The sequence below is a fragment of the Pleurodeles waltl genome, chromosome 3_1 (assembly GCF_031143425.1).
Source record: "Pleurodeles waltl isolate 20211129_DDA chromosome 3_1, aPleWal1.hap1.20221129, whole genome shotgun sequence".
NCBI classification, from domain to species: domain Eukaryota; kingdom Metazoa; phylum Chordata; class Amphibia; order Caudata; family Salamandridae; genus Pleurodeles; species Pleurodeles waltl.
The window spans coordinates 1493749338-1493763299 of NC_090440.1; the positions used below are offsets into that span (position 1 = coordinate 1493749338).

The 13962-nt window shown below is 40.7% G+C and overlaps 1 protein-coding gene across 1 annotated transcript in view; it reads right to left on the bottom strand.

Annotated features, from left to right (window-relative positions):
- LRP1B (LDL receptor related protein 1B) overlaps positions 1 to 13962 on the bottom strand; it is a 4500992-nt gene that overhangs the window by 165065 nt on the left and 4321965 nt on the right. The window contains exon 86 of the mRNA XM_069225083.1: positions 1763 to 1937. Coding sequence (XP_069081184.1) covers positions 1763 to 1937 — 175 coding nt within the window. The remainder of the gene's footprint in view (positions 1 to 1762; positions 1938 to 13962) is intronic.

A 13962-nucleotide genomic window follows, 5' to 3' on the forward strand; every position in this document is an offset into this window, starting at 1 on the left:
AGCTCCTATTGTTCACTTTTAAGGCTCCAAGGACCCAGGAACATCTTTTGTGGGATAGACTCCCTCCAGAAGAGGCCATCAGCAGCCCATTTCTACTTGCCACTGGTCAGTTATGCTTTCGAGGAAAAAGACCTCTTGCAGCCTATAGTGTGCCTGTAGCCATAGAGAAGGTCAGCCAACTGCCTCTTAAAGTCCACCTCTTAGTCCTGGGTACAGATAGGAGCAGGGTCAGTCCTTGAGGTCCACACACAGATCTCAAATCACAGCCTAATTCTCTTCTTTTTTTTCTGAAAGGGCAGATAGATTTTTTAAGAGCTGTGTGTAAGGTGCCAGCATTGTGGTTTGCACTAGCCAGTGGTTGTGGATGAATCCTGGACACCTAACCAATGAGAAAAATGTTCCTAGGAGCAACCCTTTCAAATTTGGCAGCACATGTTGTATGCCTTACTGCAAACTGTCTCACAGTGTGTGCTATTCTAAGGCAAATCTAGCATGGCATAATATTTCTGTCTCTGAAGGAAGCTTGTGAAACAGAGTTGGGTGTGTTTATGGAAAGGAGCAGCCCCCCTCCTCAGCTACACAAACTGGTTTTGGAACCCATTCCCCCTCCTTCTGCACTGGTGCCACAATTGCTATGGTGGGCATTTGAAACAAAAGGCCTCTCTTCCCCAGGTCTCCCCTTACATCTCACTTTAAATGAGCAGCATCTACCACTGATCCTTTCAAGTTAATGAAATCCCTGCATCTTTCTCATTTGTCCCTCCTGAGCTGATATCTGTCACACATTTCACACCTAGATCTTTCTGTGAAATGTCTAAGCCATTGTTCCTGCTATGGTAACAGTTTTTACATCTCATTAGGGGAAAGCACTGGCAGGACCATTTCCCAGCAGACTATGCTAATTATCCTTTTGGAGGCTTAGTCACTTTTCCTAAACATTTATTAAAAATCTGACTTCATTAATGAATTGTATATTTTATAAATAAAAAAAACCAGCGGTTTAATCAGCTTCTTAGCTTATCTAAATCCAAGGTTAACAGGCTTACAATTGTATTCTTTACTTTAGTTTACCTTTTATAATGGCCACAGCCCTTCACTGTCCAAATAGCCTTTGTGGATAATCACTATAGGAATGAGACAACAATACATTTTTGCATGGACCACATTTAAATACTATGCTACTTGATGGTAGATTATTTAATATTGAAAAGTATAGCTCTTTGCCATCAAAAACAGTTATCTTGAGAGGTTTTGACAGGTGTGACTGCAGGTTTTAAAGCTAAAGAAACCAGGCTATTCAGGTAGGAGTGAAGCCATGTGTCCTTTGTCAGCCTAGTGGATGGCGCAACATGTCCTAGAGATCACCGGTGATGCTCAACTTTTCCATATCATTGCTACATTTACTGTGCCATAAACTATGGTCTAAGTGGGAAGTTAAATTTGTAAATTGGGAGTTAGCCAACGTGTCCATGTTTTAGAAGTAAGAGCACATATAGCAGAGACTGGATAGCAAAGTCTCAGTATGCAGAGTTAAGAAAAGTCCCACAAAATGGGGGTGGCCACTCAAGAAGAAGAACTTATCTTATCTGATTAAGGTTCAAAAACAAAGTTTGGGACCTTTCATCCAGCTTTGATAAGTTAGCTGTTTGTTGTCTGCTTAAGCTCTCAGAATTCACAAATTAGTATGTGTAACATTTCTCAAGATACAAAGTGACATATATTTAATTTTCCTGTAAATATAGTGTCTACAGCTTCTACTTACTTGCAGGCTATATCTTTAGCTGCCATACTTATAATGCAGAGTCCACCATGACACCTCATACACTTGTCCACTTCACATTTTGTTCCCTCATATCGGGGAGGACAAACACATTCTACATTCCCATCATCAGAAATGGTGCAGGATTCAGAGTTCACACAGTAATGATGACAAATATCTGCAATGAAAAGAAACAATGTCTTAAGACATATGCAAGTGCATCAAAATATGGAGGGATAGTAGGAAAAAGTATAGACCTCAGGTAAATTCAGTTAGGTAGCCACTAGGCAAAATAAAGGCAAATATTATGTTTTTCATATGAAATGTAAACCTTGTCTCATAATAAAGCATTTTAAGTGCTCCTCATAAATGTGCTTACAATTGCGGATGACTAAGAAAGATATATGAATTTTCAGCTCATGAAGTGTACAAGGTTGACTGTGGTGTGAGGCTCAGAATCAGAAACAATATTCATCCTTATAAACCTAAGTATGGATTTCAAATGTGTGGTGTCAGGACACTGATAAAAGTAGTCCAAATTGCAACATTCCATTTTGACACACATGAGAACTAAATAGAGGACTCAGCCTGGAAGTGAAAATGTTATAACCTTATAGAGCTATGACAGATTCAGTTTTACAGTTTCTGAAACAACATTGGGCGATATATGCACTATCCTTGCTGTATCATTGTTTATTTACTGAATACAGTCTTGGCCCTACACTCCATAAATACAATAAAAACAGAAGGTGTGTTTAGGTTATGCCACTTCCCAAAGAGGGTGACAATTAATTTATCTAAACTGAAGCTGACATAAGAATGTGCAAAAACAGCATTCAAATAAAAATGATCATGCCACCACTGTTTGTTAGCTGAAGTATAATTCCTAAATGTGTTAGATATACCCTAGACGTGATCCACAGGGACAAACAACTGAAGCGCCACATCACTGGTGAGGTCCAGGTAGAACTTAATGTGTCTAAGGTTGCTTGTGTTCCTGTCTCATCATGATCTGGTATGTAAGTTATAGCTGGACAGCTCCAGCAAGGGGCAGGACCAAGAATAATGTGCATACAGCTGATCTTGTTTGAAATTGGTGCAATGTGTTTATAATTATGGACTGGAATGCAGACCCTAATGCCATAGCCAGTGCTTGCGATTGTTTCAAACATCTTTCTATCACTTTATTGTCTGTTGCTCTGTTATGATGACCTCCACCTTTATAACCTTTTTAACTGGATATCTGCTGTTAAACCTGACCAGATTTGGTATGGTATACCCCCAAACTTATTACCATCAATCCCCTGTTTATGCTGAATATGATTTGTTGGCATTAGGACTCAGTGCACTTTACCCCTTCTTATCAGTGCTAAAGCGCTTCTGCTCTCTCCATTAAACATGGTAAAAGTGTGCACCCAAGATTAGTCCATTTAATTTACTTATGAGGCCACAGTATATGGTACTACCTGCACCCATGGGCTGTAAACTAAATGCTACTAGTACTATACAGCACACATTGTGCCACTCACAAAAGTAACTCCTTAAAACATGTCCCACCCCTGCATCCTTTAGTGGAATGTTAACTGGCATTTGACTTAGAAAAAATTCCTTTTTGCCAGGCCTGACCATCCTTCTTAATACTTATAAGTCACCACTAAGGTAAGTACTAAAGGCTCTGGGGGCAGGTCATTTAAAAGCTAGACATGTGTACTTGAATTTTACAGGCTCTGGCAGTGAAGAACTTCCAAAGTACGTTTTCACTATAGAAAGGCCAACCATTTCATAGATTAACACTGGATTACCTTATTACACTTAATAACCGATAACTTCAGTTTTAGAGCAGATAGAGAAATACATCTTCTACTGATATAATTTTTAAGTTAAAATCATCTTTAGTTGAAAATCATATTTTAAGTTACTATTCTAAAAAATGCCACTGTTAAAAAGTTGACATTTTCCTGTTTGAACCAAATGTGTCTTTCTGCCTGTGTCCATGGTCACAAGGTTTTTAATAGCTCTCCTGAGGTGTGATGTATATTCCTTCCAGACAGGGAACAAAAGGGCCAAGGTTGTGTGGATAGGTTGTGGATAGGTTGTACTTAGCCCTTCTTAAGCTTTAAAGGGTAGCCTTAGGGCCATGCTTGCCCCTTTCCTGACTTTTGAAGCTGTTTCCTTATCACAGGCAAATACAGCCCACAATTGGACCTTTCACTCCTTAGCCAGATTGGTGCCAGACCATGGGATCAGGAAGAACTGATCAGAACCAGTTGGGCTTGGACAAAGGTTGGCACTGGGTCTAAACATGGCAGCCTCAGAACCTCTTCTCAGAACACCCCTGGACCAGAGAGGTTTGAGAAGAAGGACTGCCCTACTTTCTGGAGAAGGGAGGCAGGACCTGCTTTCCTTTACCCCAGGAGCACAGAAGGGACTCCAAGGGTAAGGTGCCTGAAGTCTTGTTTAAGCCATAGGGACACAACAGGCTTCCAGAGGCCTTCTCTGTATCTGCCCTGCTGAAAATCACAAACTGGATATGTCTGGAACCTGCCACTGGTCCGTTCTGGAATCACTCCTTATCTCCAGGAGGTGCTGCCCCCCAGGTCCTGGAGCATCAGCTCATATCAGACTGTATTCCTACATCTTGCAAACAGCAAGAACTGGACTCAAGTGATTATCCAGGGTTTCTGGGTAATTTGCATAAAAAATTAACCATCCCCAGTGTCCTCATGAACAGGACGAGACTTCACTGAGGCCGAGGTGGGACCTTCCAAGCTACAGACAATGGACTTCACCCACACAGGGCTCTTCGTGTTGTCAACAACCGCCCTGTGCTTCCTGCCAAAGTAAGGCTTCAGCTCTCTCTGCAAACAACAATCACAACCATCAGTGCAAAGCTCCAAATAAGGCTCCTTGTGTGAAACTGGACTAAGTTAGAAAGTAAACTTTCCACAGAGATGAGCTTGGTCCCGAACCGTGTTCCATCATTGTCCACATGCACTTTTAACTTTATCCCAGTCCAGTCGAGGTAACAAGATAACCTCATTAACCACAATAGTGGCTATGTACTTCTTGGTGTTAGTTTAACTTAAAAACTTAGGGAAAAAAATAATGTTTTTTATCTATTTATTGGATGTTTATCATTTTGGCATTATGTTTTTCTAAATTGGTTTGAGTTTTTTATTGTTTTGTTTTTTCACTTTATTACTGTTTGTGTGGTGTATACATAATTTACACTTTGCCAATAAATTAAGTCTGATTGTTGTTTTGCCAAGTTACCACAGGGTTAGATACAGGTTTATTTAGTGATCCTGACAAGGACTGAAATAATCCTTGACTGGGACTATCATCCCTCTCAATGTTTAACTCAATTTGTTGGCACAGGCAGTAAACATGTTTGTTCTCTTATTAGAGCCTTCTGGAATTTTGTGATTTTGTGTGCGTGGCAGTTTTCACGCATTGTTGAAGTGCTACATTTGCAACATATTCCATTATTTACTGCATAATCTGCTGATTTTAACAAAAACAAATTCTAGTTCAGGTCAAATAAATCACTATTTACTAAAAGCTGAGCAACACGTTGCTGTGCAGCATAGGCCATTCGCATTGATTGGTTGGTCACCTTTCTGTTGCCTATTGCTGTGTTTATGTGTTAAACTGGTACTAATAAGGTAAAAACTTTGTTCTGAAAGTGTCAACTTGACCAGAAATGACAGAATAATGAACTAATACAATCACAAGATGTACAGCAAAACGTTGCATAATTTGCCTTTTCTTGACACATGTTAGTTAGCCACCCTGCCACATAATCTGTTCTCCTCAATGTGCACTTCCAGTGGCTCTGCTTATAATTCTCAAATGTCATTTGTACTTAAGAAATGTGTCTTTTTAAATGAGAACACCAATATACTTGCTTGTGAATGGGGTCTATCTATTCCAAGATGAATTTCTGAATATGAGACTGCAGAGACACTGCTGAAAGATTGTCACTATATTTGGGATGTTTTCAGCATTTTACCTCAATCGTGAAGCAGTTTGATCAGTTGCCTGCTGGTCTATGCATCTCGTTCAAGACTGTATCTATTTTCCACCATGCATTGCACAGATTTTTTTGTGAATAATTTAAATGGCTATATGTCTGCTAGAAATGTAAGCTCCTCCGAGACAAAATTGACAGTCACTAACATGAGAAGGTTAAGTACAGAATGATTAATCTTTTTCATATCTGTCGGCACGAATTAGGAATATTGTCTTTTTGTAACTGTTTCTGTTCATCTGCAACTGACAGTTTCGAAAACACCCAACCATACTGCATTTTCTGCCTGGCTGCATTTCTAGGACCAGTGTCAAAATGTGCAGTGTGCTCAGGCAATTCCACAAATTTGAGAATTCACTCTGCATCCTATTTAGTAGCAAAGAACTTTAAGCAGAAATAAACCTGCCACATTTCAAAATACATTAACATTTGGAAACATTTAGTAAGTATTTAAAAGGAAAATGTCTTAATGCTAAGGTTTCCCACTTGATTTGAGCCTTTTGCTCCCTCGGCTGAAAACAGTGGAGATCAAAGTACAAAAAAAAGTGTATACGATTTTGTTATGTGGAATAATTGGCGCTTGGTGTAAAACTACTTATAGGCACATTTCAAAATACCTTCATGTAGCATTAAACTGGTAAAGAAATATATTCTTTACTCAGACTTGTAAAATGTGTTTAACTAAAATATATTTATGAAAAATACTCAAATTAAGGCAGTGTAGCTTGCAGCCCCAAGCAGAATATGTTGTCCCCTAGATACATGTTTTTGTTTACTAAAAACGAATATTGCTTCATTGAGTGTAACTTTTTCTTTACTGACCTTAATACCTTCGGATACTTCCTAAGATATTGTTACACAGTACATTCTGGTGCTATGTTTAATTTAAAAGCTGTGTACTTTCCTGCGTACGTTTGACTTCCGTTCCATAAATAATCACTAGTGCTTCTTCATATATTAAATTATTTAGCACAGAGCACTCGTAAACTCTGACTACCGAATTTCCAATAACCCTGCTTCTTATATTTCCTTCTATATCATGCGCTGAATATGATTATATTAACGAGGCAGCAGCTTTAAAAGCCTCACATATTGAATCATTTAGTAAGTTAAATGCACAGGCAAATGCTAATGATATCCACGGAATTAAAATACATGACATATAAACCAGAAAACATTCCAGGAAGAGATGTGTCTTGTTACCATGATGGGTAATCGGAGACCTCCAAGTCTGTTGACAAAAACATATGGCAATATATGAAAAAGGAAAGGAAAACACTTAGGTATGGTAAATGTAATGAACAAACATACACATTCCGATATTTTTTGTTTTTTTTGTTATATGTTTTAAGTTTTAAATACGGTTTGAATAATACAACTCTATCACTCTAATGCCACAATACAAGCGTTTTAGCATGGCACAAGGCTCTTCTCCAGCTTATGACAGCTGCAGGTGTCTCTAATGCCCAGTTAAGTTGTACTAAATATATCAACCTTACTAGGAAGATCACCACTCTTTAAGGATGTATTTTTTAATATCATTGTTAATATTGGTGTAATCAATATCGATGCGCATAGCGATACATTTATATACAAAAATGAAATTGCATCACCATTATTAGATTTCCCCGTTGAGAACTCTTTGTCAACCCTGGCACGTAGGTACGTGGTCAGGGATGCTCAGAGACCTAGGCCTGAGATTACTGACTGACAGGTCACAGATCCGGTAACACTTAGCCGGCAGACAAATGCACAAACAGGGAAACGTAGATCAAATCTCACAGACAGGCTCAGCGACATCACAATGGTCCCCGGAGATTGGCACCAATAAAACACATATGGCCAGAGGGGTGCGTGCATTCCCAACAACACAATAAAGTTAGATGCCACATGCAGTTAGGAACACTTAGCCAAACAGAACAAAGGACACAAAGCACAAGCAGCAATCATGCATCACTCAGGCAGGACATCTAGACATGTTCTCACTGGCATGCATTGTGTCCACGCAAGGTTAAGGCCCACATGTATTTGCCATCTGTACCTGTATGTTTGCATTTTTTACCAAGAAAGGACATTTTTTTATTGCTTTATGGTATTCAGGCAAATGTAAAAAAAACTACTGCAAACGGATGTACAGCGAGAACCAGTCCTCAGACCGTGGTTCTGAAACTGCTCTCCCGGACGTAATGTTTAATTAAACAAACTGTTCCTGTTTTTCCAGATGCTTCTTGTCTTTTGTTTTTTAAGGTAAATTCACATTTGTGCAACACCCTGTCGGACCTTGCAGAAATATGCATTAAATGGCTGCAATACATTTCTGTTTGATCAGTTTTATTTGTTTTCACTTTTTTAATCTTTTCATTACTAAAAAAATAATCATGGTAAGTAGGGGTCTCCAAAATTGGAATGGGTTTTATTTTTTAACCCTTGACAATGTCTTTGGAAAACTTTGCAATAAAGTAAAGACTGAAACATTTTTTGCTTTAAAAATTGGTGTTAAAATCATGGCTTTGTGACAAAACATGTCACAAACATCTCTATTTCACATTAACAAAATTATTTTTGACAAAATATACTTCACAGAAAACAGTTTAAGCCTTTTTGTGGTTGAGCCGTAGTGGGAATATGGCTGAAAACATTCAAGGGAAAATAAATTTTCTCCACTTCTTTTGGAGATGGTTAAACTGCTTAGTTTTTGAAGGTGGGCCCTGTGTCATATTTACCGCTAAAGGTGCCTCTTAGGTGGAGTTGCTGTGACTCGACTGTCTGTTCCACTGCACCATAAGGCCCACTCATTTTCATATTGTGCTTCCAATACTATTTCGTCCTGTCCAAGAATGCATGCAAAGCAGGTAAAGCATGGCAATGTTGAACAGAAAAATGAACAATGATCTAGATGGACCCAAAAAAAACCTCAAATCACTTGAGCCACATTGCTGGTTTTTAGTAATTTCCACTCTTTGGAGGTTTGCTCATAAAAGCAAATAAATGACAGCCTGCCTGTCATAATATGGTGGCAAGCCAGCATGGTACAGATGTGCTGAATGTGCTCTTCCATGTCACTTCAAACTTGACTCTGATATTTACTATGATATACCAGGAATAACTATTCTGAATAGTTTCCAACATGACAGAAATGTTATGTTCCACTGTAGAGCCACTGGAGTTCTGGTCAGTTAAAATGAAGTAACTCACTGTGCCACCCATGGGAAACTGTCTCAGGCTGGTTCTTGCCACAGATCATTCCCCAGGGATGAAAAAAAAACATGCTTTCTAGGGGCAGGCCATCATCAAAGCACAATTCAATCTTCAGTATTGTTTTCAATAAATATATTTCTCTGACTGTTCCCTATGAGGTCTTTCTGGTGTCGTTTAATCCCCATGTGTTGCAAATTGTCCCTTTCTGGATGGTCACCCCACACTTTTTGCTGTCAGATGCTGTTATTTTGACCTGTCAGTGTACTGAGTCCGGCTAACCGGGCCCCAGTACCAATGCTCTTTCCCTTAAATTGTATGTTGACTTGCATAAGCCAATTTGCAAGCACCTTACCACCCATATAAGTCCACTGTAAATGGTACCTAGGGTACCCAGGGCAAGGGTGGTAAAGGGGGTACCAGGGATTCAGCACTGATTTTGCCACCCTGAGAAGAGAGACTGCAGAGCTCCCATGTCAGTCTGCACAAGCAGCCTGCTGTCCGATGAGACTCTGCCCACACCAGGAAGAGTCCCTGTTACTGTGCATGGACAGGTCAGTCACCACCAAGGCAAGCCCCTCTAACCCAGGGGGCTGGGTGCACTGTTTCATGAGTGAGGGCACATATACCCCCATACTGGCACTTAAAACGTGATGCTGGCCTGAGTAACCAGAGGTCCATTGGATAACATGGGCTGGTATCTGACCACTGCTCAGATATCCAGCTCTATCATGGCCCAGCTGAATCCCATCATATGTGGTATCAAACACTGTGTTTGTAAACCCTGAACATGATACCCATGTTTAGGATTAAAAAGCAGATGCCCAAGTGGCACCCTTTAAGGGTGCCCACCAAGTACCCGAGTCCTGTACTGTTTTGTCGAGCTCTCCTGAGCCACTAACGTCACAGACAAGATGTAAGACAAAGGGCCTGGGCAGGAAGGAGGTTACACTTCCTCTCTCCCAGGCTGGCTAGTGAGATTAGTTTTAGGGCGGTGAGCCTTAAAGACTTCTTCTGCCTTTGATGTGCCAAGAGCTGTCCCCCCAGCGGAGGACAAAGACTTCCCACCCTTCCGGGCAGTCGGAAAATTAGTTATCCAGGAGGCATGCATCTCCCTCAAACTATCCACACCTTTGAGGTGAGCTAGGAGGTCTGCACAACCAAGGAATGGTTCTGCCATCTTGGCAGACATTAAGAATAGTGGATTCTGGGTAGAAAGTGACTTATTCCCCACAGGAACGTTACTGCGGGGCAGAAAGTCCCATGGAGAATAGCCCATTGGCCACTGTTCCTCACACCCTTAAACGCCTCCTGAATAAGGAAACCAGTACTGGAACCGCGTGCCTGGCATGTGCCCAAGGTCAAGACTCATTGGTGCCAGCAAGAGGGATCCCACTGGACACTGAAACTCCAAGGAAGACTCCCCTGACTGGTGGCACCAGTACCCTGTAAATTGCAAGATTAAAGATGGGCTGAGATCGAAGAACTAAGACCCGACAGGCTCTGAGTGCCTGAGCCTGAAGAAACTCTATGTTCAGCATCTAAAGAGTGGGAGTGAGGCCCATGCCATGTTTCAAGCCTCAACTCCCCGCCAAACAACATCCAGCTGCCAAAAAGCATGCGGCCATCCTTGTAGTTACCAAGGCTATTCTGTCACCTGCCCGTAAACTGATAGCCACACAACATTCACTGACTCCAGAGCATCACCCCACCCCAGGGACCAATGGCACCAGCAACCACCCTCCTGTGGGTTTTCAGCCTGAAGGAAGTGACTTCGACTGGAGCAGCAAAGCAGCTTTAGCACAACCAGCCCCGTGATTGACAGCTACGAGCTACCTCTGCACCTGAAGCCACCAAAGGAGGTGGTGAAGATCCAAACATTGAATCTTGGTCCTGGACCCAAAAGACCTCTATACCCAAAGGCTGAGTCCACTCCCAAGTCCATTTTTGCAAAATGCACCAGCCACTGCAGACTTTTCAGCACCAAGGACAGCCAAGTCACCTCAGCAACCTGACTCCCTGGACAAGGTAACAAAATTCTGACTGGTGAATCTTTGTCTAGGCCCCTGCAGAACCTTAAGTTGTCATGGGTTCGGCAGAACTCACCCTACAAGTGCCTAGTGCACACAGGTATTTCCCCCATTGACTTCACTGGAAGCCTTTTAAATCTACAAAGTACTGTATTTTCCAAAGACTTAGAAATTCAAAACTCCAATAGTACAAAAGCTACAGGCTTCGTTTTGGTGTCTAAATTAATATTAAAATCTAATCTATTTTTTGAATTGGTGTCGGATTTCCGTTGAGACGTGTCATTTACTTATCGTCCATGTTGGTAACGTGAAATGCTTTACACATGCTCATGTATGTAGCCTGACTGCTTCTTGCCACACTACCAGGACTGAGCTAGGGTTTGCTGAGAGTGAATCTGAGGTCCAATACTGGGTATTGTGTTGGTATTCTCTGGTAAGACAACATAGTCATACCATACAATACCTTCACCTTGCTACACCGTGGTAGTCCCTGAGGGCCACATGACCATCACCTGTTGGCACTAGGCAAATTCCATGGTCCCATAGCATATTTTCCCTTCCGTAAAACTTTCCATTTTGCAAGGCTCACAAATGTCTTGACTGCAATATTATTTATTTTCAAATACAGGCAGTTTGGACCTTTTGGATGGTATCCTGATCCTCTTTGTGAGATAGCTATGTTTACTATCTCTCGGCATTGTCATACAAGTACTGTTTTAAAGGTGTGGGTTGATCTGCGGCTGATTTGTGAATCAACAAATTCAACAAATGCACTCATAAATATGCTCAGGCATATTCCGATCGTGCTATTGAGAGTGAAGGATTTATTTCAGTAAATGGTAGCCATTAAAGTAAATTAAAATAATGGTGTCACAGCTAAGAACAGCTTTTCTTTGCCTGTGCAGTTTCACAGATACAAATATTTTTAATTGCATCTTGACTTCGTTTTTATCATAATGAAGACCTCTCTTTAATTATAAATGTGAGTTGCAACATCAATAATGCTTGCCCTTTGGTCTGATCAGAATGAACTTAGTATCTTGCACAATATTCTAACAACCTACCATTACATTCCAAAATGATTGCACAGACAAGCCTTACTGCTCTTCATCTCTCTTTATTTCTTAATTGTTATATTTTTGCACTTGGAGCACTGTAGCGTTACCTCATTATCATTGGTAGCACATTTATTTTATATTTTCTAGATACATTTAAGGTGCTACATCACATGGTTCTCTGTCTATTTTTGAATTATGTTAAGAACATTAAATAATTAAGAAAACAACAGGATTTACCTTTATAATCGCTAGCATCAGGCAGTCACTAGTGTAGAATCTTCCTGGCTAATCAAATGAATTTGTAAATACGTTGATAGGAATCATTGTTCCTATTTACCTATATGCCAGTTGTCTTAGACAACCCGAGTCTAACTAAACTGTAAGGGATTCTCCTTGAATGGTCTGTCAAATCACATTGAATGCAGATCTTACTGAAATTCACTAAAATAATGTTAGCTTTGAAAATATCTAAGCAGGTCTATTATGCAATCTTGTAGGGTCTGTGCAGTTGATCCAGCTTGGCTGTGTTTAACCTAAAGTGTGTGCTTGGCCGGACAGACAGAGCTGGCCAAACACACATGTGTACTTAGTGCACTCCACTCCGCCCCCCCTCCCAAGGCCCAGTCCTGCCCCACCCTGAACACCCTGCTGGCTGAGCCAGCAAATTAAAGTGAAATAATAAATAAATCCTGTTTCATCTTTCATCTCCTGGCTTAGACAGGGGGTGACACTCCTTCGCCAATTACTCATTGTGCAGTTTGCAATTTTTTTTCAATATAAAATCTTATCAACTCTTTGAATCTCGCTATTGAGTGTCATGCCATTTTTGATTATACAATGCATCAAAGCCCTATGAAGCAGCCTAAGGCACAATGTTACTGCTAGAAAAAGCTAAAGAAACAATTAAAAAACAATATGTAATGCACATTTTTGTTCATTACTGGAAAGCACTTGATAACCAAAAAACTGTAAACAAAAAAACTTGATGTTCCTAATTCAAGTCGAACACTGAGAGATTATCATTTTTGTTTTCAGTAATACGATTTATGTCTAAGGAAATATGAAATACCATGGAAGTTTAAAAAATATGGTCAAAGGCTTGTGTTGTACATAACCCCCGATACAGGCCCTTGTACTTGGAATGAAATGAGTGTACTGTAGGCATGACACATTGTAGTTTGTTTACCTGATATTATTCAAATTCTAATTTGCAATGCATATCTTTGGCCACAACTCTGACAACTTCCACCAAGTCCCACTTCTGCATATATATGTAGTCTCTTTGGGGCAGATTTAAGAAAAGTGGTGCTGCACCTACAGCAACACCACTGTCCTTGCGCCCCCCCTACCGACACCATGTGTGCACTATAATTAAAGTGCGGAGCACCAAGGCGCACAGTAGGGGGCAATAGCGTCAGCATTTTCGAAGCTATTGATGTACTGATGTACTGTTCAGGGTTAGCACTTACCCTGAACAGTACAGAGGGGCCCATTGTAAGTAATCTTTCAGATTTCTTTGAGCCATTTTTTCTGCCCCCCTAACAGGGGAATGCTCCCTTGCATACATTATGTCTGGCACAGGCATAATGAGGCGCAATGAGTTACAAAGTGGCGCAATGCATGCATTGCGCCACTTTGTAAATCTGGTGCCGCGATTTTGGCCTTGTTGGGCCACGTTAGAGTATTTAAAAAATGACACTATTGTAGTGCAAGGACCTCTTAAATCTAGGCTGATATGTGTGTTTGTGTGTGCACATGTGTGTGTGTGGGAGCACTTCTGTGTGTGTGTGGGCAGGTATGAGTGGGCATCTGTGAACCAAATGCGTTTAACTCCACCTTTGACCATCGAGCATACTTCTTTACTGTGCACAGTTACGAGCTCTTGACGGT